The 18,750-nt window shown below is 38.2% G+C and overlaps 5 protein-coding genes across 5 annotated transcripts; 3 read left to right on the top strand and 2 right to left on the bottom strand.

Moving 5' to 3' along the window:
• Positions 1–703: 703 nt before the first annotated feature.
• On the top strand, positions 704–2,877 carry LOC110755882 (WAT1-related protein At5g40240-like). Its single transcript, XM_021957220.2, has 7 exons — positions 704–1,009; positions 1,138–1,200; positions 1,310–1,423; positions 1,580–1,844; positions 2,008–2,166; positions 2,254–2,405; positions 2,562–2,877. Exons 1-7 carry the CDS (start codon positions 819–821, stop codon positions 2,716–2,718), a joined length of 1,101 nt encoding a protein of 366 aa, XP_021812912.2. The 5' UTR covers positions 704–818; the 3' UTR covers positions 2,719–2,877.
• Positions 2,878–4,657: 1,780 nt separating this feature from the next.
• LOC110753485 (WAT1-related protein At5g40230-like) lies at positions 4,658–7,140 on the top strand. Its single transcript, XM_021954427.2, has 7 exons — positions 4,658–5,435; positions 5,536–5,598; positions 5,680–5,793; positions 6,030–6,246; positions 6,381–6,539; positions 6,625–6,776; positions 6,892–7,140. Exons 1-7 carry the CDS (start codon positions 5,245–5,247, stop codon positions 7,055–7,057), a joined length of 1,062 nt encoding a protein of 353 aa, XP_021810119.2. The 5' UTR covers positions 4,658–5,244; the 3' UTR covers positions 7,058–7,140.
• A 1,160-nt stretch (positions 7,141–8,300) lies between these two features.
• LOC110763291 (WAT1-related protein At3g28050) lies at positions 8,301–10,620 on the top strand. The gene is made up of 7 exons (XM_021966076.2): positions 8,301–8,618; positions 8,755–8,820; positions 8,908–9,021; positions 9,437–9,686; positions 9,788–9,946; positions 10,054–10,205; positions 10,354–10,620. Exons 1-7 carry the CDS (start codon positions 8,428–8,430, stop codon positions 10,511–10,513), a joined length of 1,092 nt encoding a protein of 363 aa, XP_021821768.1. The 5' UTR covers positions 8,301–8,427; the 3' UTR covers positions 10,514–10,620.
• Positions 10,621–11,085: 465 nt separating this feature from the next.
• LOC110763109 (protease Do-like 9) lies at positions 11,086–14,244 on the bottom strand. Its single transcript, XM_021965895.2, has 8 exons — positions 13,569–14,244; positions 13,255–13,454; positions 12,771–13,143; positions 12,258–12,490; positions 12,018–12,113; positions 11,870–11,920; positions 11,649–11,753; positions 11,086–11,546 (listed from the first exon to the last, which is right to left on the bottom strand). The coding sequence occupies exons 1-8, from the start codon at positions 13,996–13,998 to the stop codon at positions 11,364–11,366; spliced, it is 1,671 nt and encodes a 556-aa protein (XP_021821587.2). The 5' UTR covers positions 13,999–14,244; the 3' UTR covers positions 11,086–11,363.
• Positions 14,245–14,771: 527 nt separating this feature from the next.
• On the bottom strand, positions 14,772–18,595 carry LOC110763022 (protease Do-like 9). Its single transcript, XM_021965789.2, has 9 exons — positions 17,809–18,595; positions 17,329–17,528; positions 17,051–17,231; positions 16,650–16,841; positions 16,264–16,496; positions 15,835–15,936; positions 15,688–15,738; positions 15,369–15,473; positions 14,772–15,267 (listed from the first exon to the last, which is right to left on the bottom strand). The coding sequence occupies exons 1-9, from the start codon at positions 18,383–18,385 to the stop codon at positions 15,172–15,174; spliced, it is 1,737 nt and encodes a 578-aa protein (XP_021821481.1). The 5' UTR covers positions 18,386–18,595; the 3' UTR covers positions 14,772–15,171.
• Positions 18,596–18,750: the final 155 nt, after the last annotated feature.

The following is an 18,750-nucleotide window of genomic DNA, read 5'->3' as shown; positions in this document are numbered from 1 at the left end:
ATTATATTTTTAAAAACAAATTGGGCTCACATAATGCACAAAGTTTTAAAAGAAAGTAAATAATAGTGGGGTTCATGACTAAAAAATATTAAAATAATATTTAACATCAAGCTTTTTATGTTATTTTTGACATATCTCTTTCAACCTTCAAATTCATGTAGGATTTGACTACTCGGTTGAAGCATCTTTAAACTTTAATTTTTGTCACTTCATGTCCATGTGGCATTTTAACATATCAAAGATGCTCTAAAGATGAGGATAAGCCATCACAATCCTTTCTTGACTCGGTGGCTGAAATCATTAAATAAGTACATAAAACAAAGAGTTTGGTTCTTCACTAGCGAAAGTGAATCACTTGAAGATGTATATCATTACTTATTAATTTCCTTTTTTTTATAATTAACATTTGGCGGTTTCGAAGTTGAGAAAAATGATAATAATGCCTGAAGCATGCCATTTTGCAGAGAAAGGAGGGCAAGTTAAGGCATGATATGTCCATGTTAATGTATGTCATCAACAGTTATTTTTTGATGCATTAGTTGGTTCTGGTTGTCTTTGAAAATGACACATTTGTTGAATGTAAACTAATGAACTTGGATTACCTAATATAGAAGGAACTTTAGCAATTGCTTTCTGTAATAAGTTCATTATATATATATAGATGGTTTGACTTGCTAGTGTATATCTTAATGATCAAATTAAAGTGACAGAGAACAAGTCAGTACAACTTCTGTTTCTCTTGGCTACTTATTCTTTAGAGGAAAGAAAAAAAGGAACAAGGAGTTTTCCGATTTCTGTGACCGTGGAGAGAGTAAGAGATGGTATTGGAATTTCGTGCATGGCGAAGCGCTGTTCCGTTTGCTGCCATGGTAATGGTTGAGTGCGCAGAAGTTGGAGTATCAACCTTAAGCAAAGCGGCCATGTCAAGAGGGATGAGCAAGTTTGTCTTCATTGTCTACTACAATGCCCTTGGTACCCTCCTGCTACTCCCCTATTTCATCTTCCGAAGGTGTCTATGATCTATCCTTTCTTTTAAATATTTTTTTCTCTAACTATTGTTGATTTTATTTGTATTTTGTTATTGGGGGAGTGTTCATTTCAATGTAACGTTTGAAGTTTGATTGTCCCCTTGTGCAGAAACAACCGAGCTCCTTTGAGTTTCAAACTCATTTGCAGATTCTTCCTCCTTGGCCTAATAGGGTAACCTGGACACTTAACACTTACTGCTCTCTCAACACACACAGATCTTAAATTTCTTATTGAAACAATTCATGCAAACATATAAACGATGGAGAAATTGTAACTGCAGGAGTACAGGGAAAATTTTATTCTTTGCTGGTGTCAACAGCAGCTCAACTACTCTTGCAGCAGCAATGGCAAATCTTACCCCCATATTCACTTTCTTGCTTGCCATAATTTTCAGGTAGTGGGGTGCAGGTTAATTTGTAATGTTACACAGAGAAAAGATTTTTGATTTTTTGTTTTCCTCACAGAAGTAAAACCATTTTTTTAGTTCATCAATTTTATACTTCTATTCTATGATGGTTTAATTTTGACTAAGAAAGACTTTCAACTTTAGGATGGAAAAGCTAGATTTGAGAAAACCAATCAGTCATGCCAAATACTTGGGCGCCATTGTATCAGTGTTAGGGGCATTGATAGTGACCCTCTACGAGGGCCCTGCTCTTTTGAAGACTTCCTCACCTTCTGGCTTGACTCATCATCAGCCTCACCTCTCACAGCAACATCATCAGCCTCTCCTCTCACAACGATCAAAATGGATCTTTGGAGGACTTCTACTTGCAATTCAATGCCTCGTATCTTCGACATGGAACATCGCGCAGGTAAAATAAAGTCCCACAACTGACCCTCTTACTTTGGTATCATTTTGACCATGTCTTGTTAACTTTTTTTTATGAGATGGAATTTTCTTGTGACATGGTGATGAACTTATACTTTCAAATTGATAAATATTGTTCTGAAACTGACATGAACTTATACTTTCAGGCAGCCGTTGTTAAGGATTACCCTGAGGAAATGACCATAGTTTTCTTCTACACCCTCTTTTTGACATGTCAATGCTCAGTTATCTCCTTAATTGTGGAAAGAAACTCAAATGCATGGAAATTGAAGCCTGGCATTGAGATGATTGCCATTGTGTACGCGGTGAGAAAAACAAAAAAACTTCTTTTTTATGTGTTAAACAAAATGTTTATTGATTGAGGAACTATTATGATCTTCGTTTCATCATAGGCAATCTTTGTGAGTGTCTTCCGCATCGGTGTTCATGTCTGGTGCTTGCACAAGAAGGGTCCTGTTTATGTAGCCATGTTTAAGCCCTTAGGAATTGTTATTGCAGCGGCCTTGGGGGTTCTTTTCCTTGGCGATGCTCTTTATCTTGGCAGGTACGTGGTACAAAAAACTTCTACCAGAGGGTTATGCAAATAATATGCGTCTCTTTGCATGCAAAAATGCATCTGAACCAATTTACTGAGCCTATAGAGTTCAAGTTTGCAGAAAAGCAAGCATCCTGTTTATTGATTGATTTATTTATTGTGCAGTGTGATTGGATCTTTTGTGATTGTGCTTGGATTTTATACCGTGATATATGCACAAATCAAAGAAAAGAGGATGGCTCTTGACAATGGAGCTCAAATATTGGAACCATCCACCCAGACCACTCCTCTGTTGCAAAGTAGCAGTATCAATCAAGTATGAAGAGGCTAATGTCGAAACTGGAGCAGCAAAAGTGAAAGTCACAAGAATGTGTATGTAAATTGTCTATATTAATCTATATATATAAAGCAAAAGGTAGAGAATGGTGAAACATTCAAAATACCAGAAAATGCCCTTAATTAATTCAAGCATTAAGAATTGAAATTATTAATTAAATGAGGATAATATGGTAAATTTACTTTTTTTTCATATTAAAAAAAATAAAAATAAAAATAAAAACAAAATCAGATAATAGGTCCTACTTTTATAGAACATAACTACCCATGTTATCTTTTCTTAATTCTAAAAATAAAATAAAGAATAAAAAAGAAAACCAATTGGCACATGCGTGTTATATGTAATGCTAAGATTTTGTTAGCATCAAGTACGGACTTAGGGTTCAAAAATGGAGTGGGCTAACTTTTAAGCCGATTTTCGGAAATGCAAAATTCCTTCGAAATTTTAGTAGAATCTCCTATATTCATTATCATGGAATTAGGTATTATTACTTAAAATGTTAAAATTCAATATAAAAATTTAAAAAAATTAGAAAAACAAAAAGTATATAAGAAGATTTAAATAAGTAAAAGACCCACACTCCCCTTCTACGCCTTTATGACATGTTTACTAATCTAAAGAGGAATTGAATTGAAAATGAATTGAATTGAGGAGGAGTTGGATCGAGGAGAATTGGATTCCAGATTCCTATTGAAGTTGTTTACTAAATCATATGGATTGAGGAGAGTTAGATTCCGGATTCCTATTAAAGTTGTTTACTAAACCCTATGAAATTGGAGTATGAGTGGTACTAATTACTAAAATGTCCTTGTTGTTGGGTTAAAGTTGATTGCAAAATTGTGTGAGGATATAATGGGTAAAAAAGATGAATTCTGAATGGGTTAGTTCTTCAGAAATTAGAATACCACTTCCAACCCAAGAATTGATGTCACGTGCTCTCTCCAAAGTGGGTTCATGAGTTAGTGGAAGTGGTTATATGGTTATTAGTTGTTGCATAATTGTAGGAGTCTACATGTCCCTAGACTTTAGTTGTTGAGTAGTTGTAGGAGTTTACATGTCCCTAGACTTTAGTTGTTGAGTAGTTGTAGGAGTCATGTTATCCACTTTGATAGTGGAGGCGTCGTTGGAAAAGTTTCCCTCTTTCTATGCTTTCAGTTAGAGTCCTTATTTGTATAAATTTCAATGGCTTTTTATTAATGAAATATCAGATATTATCCCTTACTGTTAGCTTGTCCAACTTGGAGGTTTGTATTCCCTCGAAGCAACCCTTAGGCCTTCTCCAACCTATGAGGGGCTAAACCCAAATTTTTCCCCTCCAAAAAGTAACTATTTGGGTTTTGCTCAGACTCAAATCGGTTTTTCTCCCAACCCTCCGAACTCAAATTTTAAATCCGCAACTTTATTAAATTGTTTAAGAATGGTTTAAGTCTAATTTTTTTGTTATGGATAACTTTTCTTTATTTAATCTTTTTAAATAACTTCATAATTTAATTTTTTGAACAATTTGACCTTAAAAAATTGAAATTCTACAAATATAATGTTTTTGGTAGATTATTTGAGAAATGAGTGGGTATTTATAGAGTTTGGGGTGAGTTTTGGGGTTGGATCTAATTTAGATTACGTTAAAATATTATTTTGATATTTGGATTTAAATTTCAACCGTTGGATCTTTTTTTTTTACGGTTAAAATAGCTTTGATTATATATATATATATATCGTTGATTTAAGTGAATATTAGAATATAAAAATATATAAAAATAAACAAATAACGTCACTACAAGACAAAGGCAGCATCTTCCACATGGGCTGTTGGCGGGCCCCAATTTGGGTCCAAATTTGGGTGTTCCCAAATTTTTGGTCCTTCATTTTCTTGGGTTGTGAGAGATTTTGGGCAATAATTTGGGTTTAGGTCCTTGGGTTGAAGATGGCCTTATCGTCTAATTGTTATCCCAACTAAGCCTTTCAAATATTATTGCAGCCATAGGTGGCCGTAAGAAGAACACTACATACCAACTCCCTGTACCTAATCACCCAATCACACGAGTCATGTTCCAAAAACATAACAATTGAATTCCTCCAAAATAAGGAATTCAATTCCTAATTTTACATGGGCCCCATTTACTTGTCAATTTCTTGATGTATAATAAAAGCAGGAATACTCCACACTTGGAATTCAATTACTGAAAAATTCCAATTCCTAAACACACCTGTCGGCAGCTCTCCATTCCCAACCTCCCACCGCCCCATCAAAACAACCACAGCCACCATTCTCTCTCTCTCATCTGCACCCTACGAATTGCAAATTCCAATGTTCCAAAATCTAACCAATGATCATCAAGACATCAAAATTCCATGGGAAACACTAACCCATAATCAGGATCAACCAGAGAGAGAGAGAGAGAGAGAGAGTGTGTGAGAAACTTGAATTTCGGCCGGGCTTTCTTTGAGCAAAATTATGTTATATAGAGCATGATGTTAATGGTTTGACATAATCGAGAGAGAGAGAGAGAGATGGCATGGGGATTTATTCACCAAGATGCTCTGCCAGTCGCAGCCATGGTGACAGTGGAGTGCACCAACGTGGGCTTAAACGTCTTATTCAAAGCAGCCACCTCAAGAGGGCTAAGCTACTATGTTTTCATCGTCTACTCTAACGCAATTGCCACTCTGGTTCTCCTCCCTCTGTTTTTCATATTTCGCAGGTCATCAATCTCTTACCAGACCGACTTGTCAAGTTTTGTATATCATCCAACAAATAACATATACTAATGAATTTATTTCTTCTTTTCCAATCTGTTACAGAACAGGGCTTCCTTCATTCAACCTCTCTCTGCTCTCCAAAGTTTTCCTCCTTGGACTAATTGGGTATTTTGATTCATTTTGTTATTTATACAAAATAAAAACCTGTTTTTCTTACATATAAATTGCTTATGTTTGATCAAGCAGGTTTTTGGCTGATATTTGTGGATATAAAGGTCTAAGTTACAGCTCACCAACTCTATCTTCAGCCATGAGCAACCTCACTCCAGCGTTTACCTTCATCCTTGCTGTCTTCTTCAGGTTCCATCTATCTTTTCCCCCATTTTTCTTTTAATTCCTGCACCTGTGGACCCTATTTCTTTTACAAATATCTTCAACAGGACAGACATTTTATTCTCCAGAGTAAAAATTTTCAAAGATGGGTCCTTTTGATTTCTTGTGAGCTAATAGTATGATTGGCTGGTTATGTTATATATGTGATGGTGATGTCTAAAATGACATTACTGGCTGGTTTTGTGTTTTTTTTTTAATTTTAGGATGGAAAAGCTAGCCTTGAGAAGCTGTAGCACTCAAGCCAAAATCATGGGCACTTTGGTATCAATATCAGGTGCACTGGTAGTGGTTCTCTACAAGGGCCCTACAATTTTATCCACTCCATCTGCAGTTTTAGGCACATCAGAAAAAATTTGGGTTATTGGAGGGCTACTACTTGCTGTTCAGTACCTTCTGTCCTCAACCTGGTATATCCTTCAGGTACACATATTTCCCACGAGCCCATTGCAAAATTTCTTCTTCTTTTTTCATTAAAGAGTTCTAATTCTCTAGAGGGTTAGAATATAGGTGTTTAGAAAATGGTTTTCTAAATGATTTTGATCGTTCTGTTACAGACTCATGTCATGAAGACGTACCCGGCAGAGATAGTTTTGGTCTTCTTATTCAACTTGTGTGGGACAATTATATCGGCTCCAGTATGTTTAATTGCAGAAACAAACTTGAGTGCCTGGAGACTAAGGCCTGGCATAGCATTGGTCGCCATTATATGCTCGGTAAGAAAGTAAAAAACTATGAAATCAATAGAGCATGTGCTGCTGCCGGTGATGTATAATTATCAAGATGTCTCTGATTCTACAGGGATGCCTTGGCTCATCTTTCAGCTCCCTTGTGCACACATGGGGCCTGCACTTGAAGGGGCCTGTGTTTATATCAATCTTCAAGCCATTGTCAATTGCCATTGCTGCTGCTTTCAGTGTCATATTCCTTGGTGATGCCCTCTCTCTTGGGAGGTCTCTCTCTTTCTCTCTCTCCTCTCTCCTTGTTTAATCAACTTCAAGAAGAAAGAAGCAACCAGGCTTTGCTGCTTCTATGTGTCCTGTGTTTATTGTGTTGCTTATTTTGCAGTGTTGTTGGAGCTATAATACTTTCCATGGGCTTTTATGCTGTGATATGGGGTAAAGCAAAGGAAGACGAAATGAGTGAAGACTGCCGCTTTGAAAGCTCGAGAGCCTTACCTATTGCTATTGGGAAAACCCCTTTGTTGGAAAGCCACAAAGTTGAAAATATGTAAAAGAAAATTGTGTACAGTGTACAGAGATTTTTTTAAAATTTTTTTGGTCAATGTGAAATTCATTAGATAAGGAAATTATGTTAGATAGCCTAATGACATAGGATCACAAACACAATCCCATAGCAAAAGGCCAACCACACACAATAAACAAGATCCAACAAAATGAAAAAGGTAACAAAAGCCCACGCCAGAACAAACAAACTAGGGCCAGCAAAATAACAAACAAACATATTTTAAAAAAACCCTTATTTCCCGCCCCCCCCAACGTACAACTGCTGTCAAATGTGCACGTAACGTTTTTGGGGTCATAAGCTTTGGCTTTATATATAAGTCGACTATTTCTGGTAATGTTTGGCCCAGCCACATCTACCAAAATACATCTGTCAAATGTGCACGTAACGTTTTTGGGGTCATAAGCTTTAGCTTTAGATATAAGTCGACTATTTCTGGTAACGTTTGACTCACCACATCTACCAAAATACATCAACTCATAAATAAGCTAAAGCTTAATGAGCCAATATAAATATACGGGTTCCCTCGCTGATTGCAGACCAATTTATCTTGCAAAAATGAAATGAAATTTTTTGTATCTGATCAGAGAAAGCATCAAGACCAATTATATATATATATATATTCTCGCCATATTCTCTCACAAAAGTTCAAAGTAGCACACTACTCGTCATATTATCTTATATATCACAAAAGTTCAAGATAGCGTTCTACTCGCCATATTCGCTATATTCTCTTATATATATCACAAAAGTTCAAGATAGCGTGCTACTCGCCATATTCGCCATATTCTCTTATATATATCACAAAAGTTCAAAGTAGCGTGCTATTCGCCATATTCTCTTATATATATCACAAAAGTTCAAAGTAGAACACTACTCACCATATTCTCCATTTTGAAACTAAGAAATGATGCACCATGCATTATTGAAAATTGATATCCTAGATTATTATATAATAGATGCCTTTCATACTAGTCATCTAACTTTGCTTGCATTATAATTTATGTGGACTCTAGCAATAATAATAATATATACATTTTGTCAACCTTCTACAGTTCTACGCAATATGCTATTATTTGCCCCATCTAGCTGACCAAAGAGACGTGTCACTTTTTTTTCTTTTTTTTGTTTGGATGGGAAGAGCCGTGCCACTTGTTTTCGTTAGGAAAAAGAGAACCTTAATGGGCCAATTATCATACCACATTTCATATCGCTATCAAACCATCAGTCTCCCTCTTGTCTTTATTCCGTCCATAAGCACATGGGTGGGTGTTACTTTGTGATCTCAGAGACCCATCTCTGTTTCTAATAAGTGGAGTGTGCAAGAGAGAGAAAGAGCAGAGAGAGAAGAGAGCAGAGATGGCAGGGAGGTCTTGTTACAGGGATGCCTTGCCATTCATGGCCATGGTGACTATGGAGTGCACGAACGTGGGCTTGAACACTCTCTTCAAAGTAGCCACTTTGAGAGGAATGAGCTACCATGTCTTTGTTGTCTATTCTTACTCTGTAGCTGCTCTTTTTCTCCTTCCAGCACCCTTCATCTCTAACAGGTCTCTCTCTCTCTCTCTCTCTCTCTGAAATCTCATATATATTCATCAAAGTTCATTACTTTAACAAAACAATTGATAAAAAATTAACAAAGTCTTCATCTTTTGTAACATGCATGCCTGATTTCTTAATCTGCAGATCAAGGGTGCTTCCTCCGCTCAACTTCTCCATAATGTCTAAAGTTCTTCTTCTTGGGCTTATAGGGTACAATCACACATATATCTTCATTTTCAATAATAATAATTAATTAATTTGATACTAAATTGGGCTTCTTGGACTGCATATGGGCAGGAGTTCATCTCAGATCATGGGGTACACAGGCATCAATTTCAGCTCTCCAACTCTTGCTTCAGCCATCAGCAACCTTGTGCCTGCTTTTACTTTCATTCTTGCCATCATTTTCAGGTTCTTTCCCTCTTTCGTGATCATCCACACTTACCATAATACCCTCAAGTGATAAAAATCCAATGACCTAAATAGAATAGTGGTGTTGCTTTCTGAAAAAGGGTCAAGAGACCAGAGAAATTAATCAGCTACTTTTGAATTAGGACAAGAGAGAGAGAGAGAGAGAGAGAGAGAGAGAGAGAGAGGTGTGTGCCACAGTGTGTGTGTGTGTGTGTGCGCGGCCACTTGTGGGCGCTCTTGTGCTTTTACTCCTCTGTTTTCTTGCTATGACTATGAGTGGCAGTGGGCCCAGACTCAACATGAGAGAAATAATTAATTGTTGCCGCCCTTCTAGTTTGTTGTTATGGTAAAAAAGCAAAAACTAACTTTATTCTCTCTCTTGTTTACCCACCGGAAAAAAAAAAAAAAAAAAAAGGATGGAAAGTGCAGCCTTGAGAAGCAGTAGCAGTCAAGCCAAAATCTTGGGTACAATAGTTTCACTTGCAGGTGCATTTGTGGTAACTCTCTATAAGGGCCCACTAATTGTGTTTGCTAATCAATCACCGTCTACTTCACATCACCAACCTCTTCTAAACTCAACAACACCAACAAACTCAAACTGGGTCCTTGGTGGCCTTCTGCTAACAGCTGAATATATATTGGTACCACTGTGGTACATCGTTCAGGTAAATTATGCAATTCTTCAGCTGTTTTTGTTTCTTTTTTTTTCTTTTTTTTTTTCTGAATATTGTAAGCCTTATTTCCAAAGTGATAAAACCTTTTACAGGCACAAATTATGAAAGAGTACCCGAACGAATTTACTGTAATTTTTTTCTACAATGTATGCGTGGGCGTTGTAGCTGGCGTTGTTGCTCTGATTACAGAACCAAATTCCAGTGCTTGGAAGTTGAGACCGGATGTTGCATTGGTCTCCATTTTGTGCTCAGTAAGAAATTAACAGACTATACTGAGCAATAGTTTATGTTGTATTATTGCATATAAACAGCGCCTATCTAAATATTGCTGTTTCTTTTTTTTTCTCTCTTTGTTTAGGGGTTATTTGGGTCATTTTTGAACAATACTGTGCACACATGGGCCTTGCGCTTGAAGGGACCTGTCTATGTGACAATGTTCAAGCCTTTGTCAATGGCCATTGCTGTTGCCATGGGTGTCATCTTCCTTGGTGACACTCTTCATCTTGGAAGGTTTGATAACATAACTAATCTCTTCCCTTAATTTTATGCTTTGGCTTCTCCCCAAGATTGAATGGGGATAGCAAAACAGTGCTATTCCCGTGACATGCAAGTCCTTCTCCTCCATCTGGTCACTGTTTAAATTTTCTGCATTTTGCAGCCTAGTTGGAGCAACAATAATATCGATCGGGTTTTATACGGTGCTGTGGGGAAAAGCAAAGGAAGAGGCTGTTGAAGACTCTGTAGCTGAAAGCCTGGAAGCCCCATCTTCCCACAAGGCCCCATTATTGCAAAAGTATATTAAAAACGACAAGATGTAATAGATCAAACATTTGCAAATGTAAATATGTGTGAAAGTCGGATACAAGATGTTCAACGCCTATTTGCTTACTAGAACTGTTGAACATGATTAATTCTGGTTGGAGAACATCATTGCAGATGTTGTAAATCCCCATGTGACAAAAGCCCGCCCTCTCAACAGACAGTATTTCTAAGACCGAAAACTTAAAGCCTCAATCTATGTTGAAGAATGACACAAAAGAGGACTTGATCCCTTGAACTTCACCAGCCCTTGGGAATTTTATGGGTTTTTCCGAAAGGATGTTGAAATAAGGTTTTGGGAGATTGAATTCTTGCAAGCAGAACCCTAATGCAGTGTTGGAAATCGTGAATTATTGCACACAAAAAATCTGTTTAATGCATGTAATTAAGTGTATTTCGTATTGCTCTGTTCTGCGGGTTGTTCCCGGCATGTAACTCAAATGTTTATTCTGTAATGGATGCATGACACTCATGAGGGGCAATGAGATTGGAGACTTACCTCATTTTGATAGGGTGGACTTAACACTTAGCTGGAAATCCAATTCTACAAGGTCATCCAAGACCCTGAAACTTGAGGACATAAAACTTGCATCAAATTGATTTCATATGAAGAATATGTTTTTACAATCCCAAACTATGCTCTTGTACAAGTGACATTATTTCCTTTTGCCCTTACTATCAAATAATCTATGACTAAAAAAAAATTAAAAACTTATCCCATAATGATGACTCTGAAATTTGGTTTGGGACAAGTGTTATACTTGGTTTCCTGTAAGAGCATTCTATAATTCATCTATGTCGCTGGCTAAAGGAGAAGAGGTCTTCCGTACTTCCTCTTAAAAAATTTCTTTAGTCTCTTGTACTTCCTCTAAAATTGTTATCTCTAGTTTTAGGGTCATCAAGTGTCGACTGTACTTCCTCTAAAGAATTCTCTTTACTCATAAGATCATCAGACATGGCCGAAGATATGCAATGTGTCATGAGGATATCCAGTGTTGCTGCCCTGGCAGTTTTCGTCTGTAGAACAACCATCTGCGCAGGAAGTATGCAATTCAGCCATCGAAGGAAAATTGCAGAGCATGCATGCATAATCCATGCATATGTGTGCATGAGAGAAAGAAACAGAGAAAGAACCTGATTGTATTCCAAGCCAAACTTTAGGTACTCGTCATCACAATTCTCAACCATGCTGGCCAAGCTCTTCAGATTCTTCACAGACATACCATTGAAAGTAAGAACCTGCACAGATAGCAGAATAAATTTCACAAGTTCATTGAATCTTATTTCACCAATTTTTCCTCAAATCATTTGCTGCATCTCATAGAGAAAGGGAAAAGAAAAGCTTAGTTCCTGACCTGATTGTTAACGATGTCCTCATATCCAATGTTAATGTCAGCAACAAGTACCTAGCACAATTTTGAACAATGTAAGACATAAAAGAAGGGTAACAAGAACTTATACTAATACAGAAAAACATGGAAAGATAGAATGAGAGAGAGAGACCTGAGAAACAACAACAAGCTGTTCATCAATAGACTGTGCCATTGCATGTAAATGCTTGTCCAACAGTTTGATTGGAACTTCAAATAGATTTCCAAACTGGAAATGAATGAAAACCCCGAGGTTAGGATTTAGAAACATAGTACTGAAATCTAATATATTTATTTTATAATTATACAACGAGAGCAGAAACTAATAGGCATATATATCAGTCATACAGAGAGAGAGAGAGAGAGGGCACACCTCAGAACGCAAATATGGAAGAGAAACAGCTGTGAAAACAAATCCAGCAATGATATAATAGGAAGGACGTTTTCCCTCAATGTGTGAGGGGATGAGTTCCTTGTGTTTTGCAAGTTTAATGTTGAATTCAAGTGTCTCTGAGTTACGAAGAACTTTTACTACAGCATTGTCACCAATGTATTTTTGGGAGACAAGGTAACTGAAACCTATGCGCTCTCCATGCCTGAATGGAACTAGAAAATTGATACAAAAAATGCTGTGAATACTTAATATAAAGAAGCTTCTGGTATTTAGACATGTACTGTTATAAATTTTTTTTTATAATAACAGTAATAACAAGTATGTGTTCTTTGAAAAAATGCTATAAATTACAGTCCAAATACCATATGTCACACTTCATTTGTGAATGTTCAAATGCCACTCTTCTATAAAGAATGCAACATACCAACACACATGAACGCAAAAGTGACTTGAAAAGAGAACAGAAATCTTTCAAAATCATAAAAGGTTTACCTGTGCCATCATTAGCAATGTTAACCCCATCAAAGCTAAGAATAACATCAGATGGCTTCAGCAGTTGAGATTCTGGAGATGTAGGTTCCATTCTTCTAATACGCACACCCTTTTGATCAGGTCCCATCCCCATTGACATGCGAAGATCAGGATTTTCCATCTTTTGCCACTCAATTCCAAGAATTGGGAAGCCTGTATATGCGCCATTCTTCTCATAATCCTCAATGAAGTGCATAATAACCGGTATGGGTATGACATAGCCTATATTTTCCGCATCTTCATGTTTAAGGGACTGAAATGCAATGCCCACGCATTTTCCCTTATCATTAAAGGCAGGTCCACCAGAGTTTCCAGAGTTGATTGCAGCATCTATCTGCAAAAAAGCATCTCAAGGAGAAAAGACCCACGAAAACACGGTAAGACTCAAAATCAAGTGGTTTATAGTTTCATCGTAAGATACTAAAAGGCAAATAGTATATCCCACCTGCATTCCCAGAAGCTCAGTGGAGCCGTGAACATAAGACAGTATCTCCATGCGTGACACAACACCACTAGTCACAGAGATTGTGTCACCCCCAATTGGGTACCCAACAACAGTCACAGCATCTTGGAGTGCAGGCAAACACCCAAATTTCACAGGTGAAATCCCTTCCCAGAACTCATCATCACTCACAGTAAGCATCGCTGAAGCATCACCAATAAATGGAAAAACAAAAAACAAAAAAGCAACAAACTTTAACATGTTAGCAGCAAATAAAAGAAGCGAAATTAATAATAAAAATTAAAAATGTTGCATACCAATATCACACTCAGTTCCAATGGCTAAGACAGTGGCCAAGTACTTGGTATCAGAGCCTCGTTTCTTGAGCTTAACCTGAGTATGATGATCCACAGAATGCGCATTCGTCAAAACCCTTCTGCCCCCTATCACAAACCCACTACTGCTGGAGCTGTACTGCTTCTTCCTCTGCCAAGGCAACGAGAAATTAGGCGCCGTGTGCACGCAAAACACCTTCACCACGGCGTCCATGGACGGGACCACTCTCGGAGCGCTCTCCCACCTCGGCACCTCCTGTAGTGGCTGTGAAACGACAGCCAAGGCGTGCCCACAGTCGCCGTTTTGGTCCACAAGTCTGGGAGCCGCTATATTATTGGGCTCGGTTGAAGGGACGGAAACGGCGTCGTTAATAGTGGCTGCGCTGGTGGGATTGATATATTGGAGATACATGGTAGTGGTGGGTATTTGGTATTGGTACAATTGTAAGAAATGTGGGTTTTTGAGTTTTGGATTTCTTTTTTTTCTTTTTATAATAATTAAGGCGTAGAAAAGGGGTCGTTGAGTCAGTCGTCATTAAAAAAAACAGGAAAACTGGATTTTCAGACCGACCGGAGACTCATACAGAGTCAAAGGTGGCTTCCTGGAACCTGCGCGGTAACTAACTAACCAGAGGTTGAGGAGTAGAAGACAAGTAACGAACGGAATGGGAACTTTTTAGCTATCGTGCGTTCACACTTCACATGGTTATGAGAGACGTCAGACTTGGGCCTTTGTTATTAAAAACTATTTAAGGTACCAACAGGAGTTGGTCCAAGTAGAAGGGGCTTGGATCCTTTAAACAAGAGGTCCTGGGTTCAATCCCAGGCGCTTGCGAATAGAGCAAACTTTGTTGGGAGAGGTCCCCGCTTTGCGCCCGACAGTACCTCGAGGATTAGTCTCCGCAATCGCGCGGGGATACCTTGGTTTTCACCCAAAAAAAAAAAAAAAAAAACTATTTAAGGTGTGAATCCAGCTGGATTCGGTGAAATGAGTTGGATTATTAAATATTTCTAATGTTATTTGTGCAATCAAGATAGGGGAGAGGGATTAGATGCAAGACGACGGGCACACTCTCTTGATCAACTAGCCTAACTTATATCCGCCAAAACACTGCTTCATATTGATCATATCATTGAGTCATATTTATATAAATATGTGGGAAAATTTTAGGAATGAAATGAAAATAAAATGAAAAAGAGCACGGCAAATACATAAATGACCCAAGGGACAGGGAACTGTACAGCTCAACTTCTATAATTTTCTCAAATGGATCAGCCGGTAATAATGTTACATGATATTGCCCAAATGTTTGTAGCTGGAAGAAATGAAATCGACAAACAAGTAAGATCATGAGACGCTGCTCAATCTAGGAAAACCAAACTTCATTTCCTCGCTGCTTTCTTCTACTGTTATAAGAATCAGTTCAAATCTGAAGAAGACATCAACCCCAACTGAGGGTCTAATTGGTACACAGAAACGGAAAGAACCCATGAATTGTCAGCTTCTATTCTTATTCTCCATGACAAAATGAAATCCGTGGCGTAGTCTATACTCCGTTCCTTTTATGAGCATTCGTTGTAAAGTTCATCTAAGGTCATCAGACATTGCTGAAGGTATGCAATGTGTCAGGAGGATATCTAAAGTTGCTGCCTTGGCAGTTTTTGTCTGTAGAACAACCATCTGCACCCACAAGTAAGCATTTCAGCCATTAAAACAAAAATGCAGAGCATGCATACATGCTGCAACAGTGTGTGCTAAACATAGAGGGAGGGAGAATGAACCTGATCGTACTCTAGGTCAAACTTTAGGTACTCATCGTCACAATTCTCCACCATGCTGGCCAAATTCTTCAGATTATTCAAAGGTTTGCCATTAAAAGCGAGAACCTAAACAGAACACAAAATATTTGAATAAGTGCACTACCAACATAACTTCAGAAATTTTATCCCATTGTCATTTGTTGAATCACAAACACGAAAGAAAGAGAAAGGAAAAGAGAAAATAAAAAGGAAAAACTTCAGATATTTTATGAAATAAAAATAAATGAAAACTCAAATGAAACAAAGCAAAAAAACCCAAGTTGAGTAACATATCTCTAACCTGAGTGTTAACAATGTCCTCATATCCAATATTAATGTCGGCAACAAGTACCTACAAGAATTTTGAATAAATGTAAGCCATGATTGCAGAGTGAAAAGAACTTGGTCTAAAACAGAAAAGAAAGAGAAAAATAGATGAGAGGGAAACCTGAGAAACAACAACAAGCTGTTCATCGATAGACTGTGCCATTGAATGTAAATGCTTGTCCAACAGTTTCACTGGAGCGTCAAATTCATAATCCTTTCCATACTGGAAAGTAATGAAAACCCAGAGGTTAAGATTTGGTAACATAGTAACAGAAAGTTTGCTTTTATAGACCAAACATAAAATCATCCATCTTCATTTTCTTAATTAAGCTTGGAGGTGCCATTGGGCACACCACTCTAGCATAACTTGTACTAAGGGGCCCTTTAGTACCACCAGTTCTCGCCGGCCAAACATTAAGCCTGGCATTATTATGTGGGAAAAAGTAAACCCTGCCCTGATTCCTAGGAACCACACATCTACATATCTACATGCATATGAGAGAGACAGAAAGGGTGAGAGAGCATTTGAAGTATGAAATTAAGGTCGCACCTCAGAACGCAGATATGGAACAGATACCGCTGCAAAAACAAAACCAGCAATGATATAATATGAAGGAGGTTTGCCGTTGATGTGTGCCGGGATGAGTCGCTTGTGAGTTGAAAGTTTTATGTTGTACTCAAGTATCTCTGAGTTACGAAGAACTTTTACTAGAGCATTATCACCAGTATACTTTTGAGACACAAGGTAACTGAAACCTATGCGCTCTCCATGCCTGAATGGAACTATAAAATTGATACCAAAGAGTGTTAATATCGAATATACAAAAGCTTAATTAAAAATTCAACTTCTCAGAAAAGTGCATAAGATGAAAAGGAATAGTAACATGATTCTGTCCTTAGATGGAATGCTACAAATGGAAGCGGGGTAGAGTTGACCTGTGCCATCATTTGCAATGTTAACCCCATCAAAGCTAAGAATAACATCGGATGGCTTCAGAACATGTGATTCTGGAGCTGTAGGTTCAATTCTTCTGATACGCACACCCTTTTGATCAGTTCTCATCCCTATTGACGTGCGCAGATCAGGATTTTCCATCTTCTGCCATTCAACTCCAATAACTGGGAACCCTGTAAGGCAATTAACAGCCAGATTCAAAGTAAGAAGAGGAGAAAATTTTCAATCACCAACACCGAATCATAAGCCAATGTTCAATGTGGCCCCACTGGACTGCCAGGCACATTTGCTGGAAGGGCAATATACAAATAACAACAATTACAGTAAAGGAAGTTTCTGTTGTGGCTTGTCTTGCTTTAAAGAAGTAAAATCTATAACAAACCTGTATATTCCCCATTCTTCTCATAATCTTGAATGAAGTGCATAATAACTGGTGTTGGTATGACGTAACCTATATTTTCCACATCTTCATGTTTAAGAGACTGAAATGCGATACCCACGCATTTTCCTCTATCATTAAAGGCAGGCCCACCAGAGTTTCCAGAGTTTATTGCAGCATCTATCTGCAAAAGGATCACAGGGAAAAAGGAAACCAGGACAGGTCAATGATCAGGTATTTAGGGTAGGTAGTCATAGAAGACATTGTCCAGAAGATATTACCTGCAGTCCTAGAAGCTCAGTCGATCCATGAACATAAGACAGTATCTCCATACGTGACACAACACCACTTGTCACAGAGATTGTGTCACCCCCAATAGGGTATCCCACAACCGTCACAGCATCTTGGAGTGCAGGTAACTCTCCAAACTCCACAGGTAAGACTCCTTCCCAGAATTCATCATCACTCACCGTAAGCATTGCTGAAGAAGCATCATGGAGAAAAGGAAAAAGAACCCTTTAATTGCATAACTCATGAATTAAGGTATATAATATATTAAGATAATAAAGTCACAATAATGAGGATGCTACCTGTAATATATAGTGAAATATTTAAAATAAACAAACTGCATATGTTTCCATTTCAATCCAATAAGCTCTTAATAATTAAGTTTCTCAAAATGCAAGTTTTGCAACTTCTTGTCAACAAAACACATGAAAAATTAGTTCATAAGCAAATAAAAGAAATCGAATGTTGCATACCAATATCACACTCGGTTCCAATGGCTAACACAGTGGCCAAGTACTTAGTTTCAGAGCCACGTTTCTTGAGCTTAACCTGGGTATGATGCTCCACAGAGTGCGCATTGGTCAAGACCCTCCTGCCTCCTATCACAAACCCACTACTGCTCGAACTGTACTGCCTCTTCCTCTGCCATGGCAACGATAAATTAGGCTCCGTGTGCACACAAAACACCTTTACTACGGCCTCCATGGCCGGGACCACTCTCGCCACGTTCTCCCAGCTCGGCAACATCAACGGTGGCTCAGAAACGACAGCCAAGGCGTGCCCACCATCGCCGTTTTGGTCCACGTGTCTCAAGCTTCGTCGTTCCGGTGAAGCCGCTATGTTGAGCTTCTCGGTCTTTCTGGGCCGGCCTCGTCCACGGCGACTGGGCTGGGAGCTACTAGGGTCAGTGGCGGTTTCGTTCGCGGGAACTGAAACGGCGTCGTTTGCGGTGGTGGGGTTGGTGTACTGGATATCCATGGTGGTGATATTGGTATCTTCAGCTACTGGGGTTTTGGGTTTTGGACCTCTCTTTCTTTTATTATCACCCATTTTTAAAATTGTGGAGAAAATACAAAAAATGGGGTTTTTCTGGGACTGTTGGTCTGAGAGCGATGAAGCTTGCGATTAGGGCTTTTCTGAAGATACAGAGAGGTTCCAGAATCAACGACTTCCTTGTTTTGAATCAGACGCGGTAGCAGATGACAGTTGAGGAAGGAAATGTGAGAGAGTTTGGGCCTACAACTTATTTAGAGCCCATCACCAAAAGTAAAGTAGAATTCTATGGTAAGGGTTTTATATACGGCCTAGGTGGTGTCGTATTTTTTAATCATTGGATAACATTATTCAACGGTTGAGCGATAAGACCTCATTTATATAAGGCCCTCACTAATAGTTGGCCATCTGCCATACTTTTG

The sequence above is a fragment of the Prunus avium genome, chromosome 3 (genome assembly GCF_965620075.1).
Source record: "Prunus avium chromosome 3, drPruAviu1.hap1.1, whole genome shotgun sequence".
In the NCBI taxonomy this organism is placed as follows: domain Eukaryota; kingdom Viridiplantae; phylum Streptophyta; class Magnoliopsida; order Rosales; family Rosaceae; genus Prunus; species Prunus avium.
Note: the sequence above shows the minus strand (reverse complement) of the source record. Positions and strands in the feature narration are given on the sequence as shown.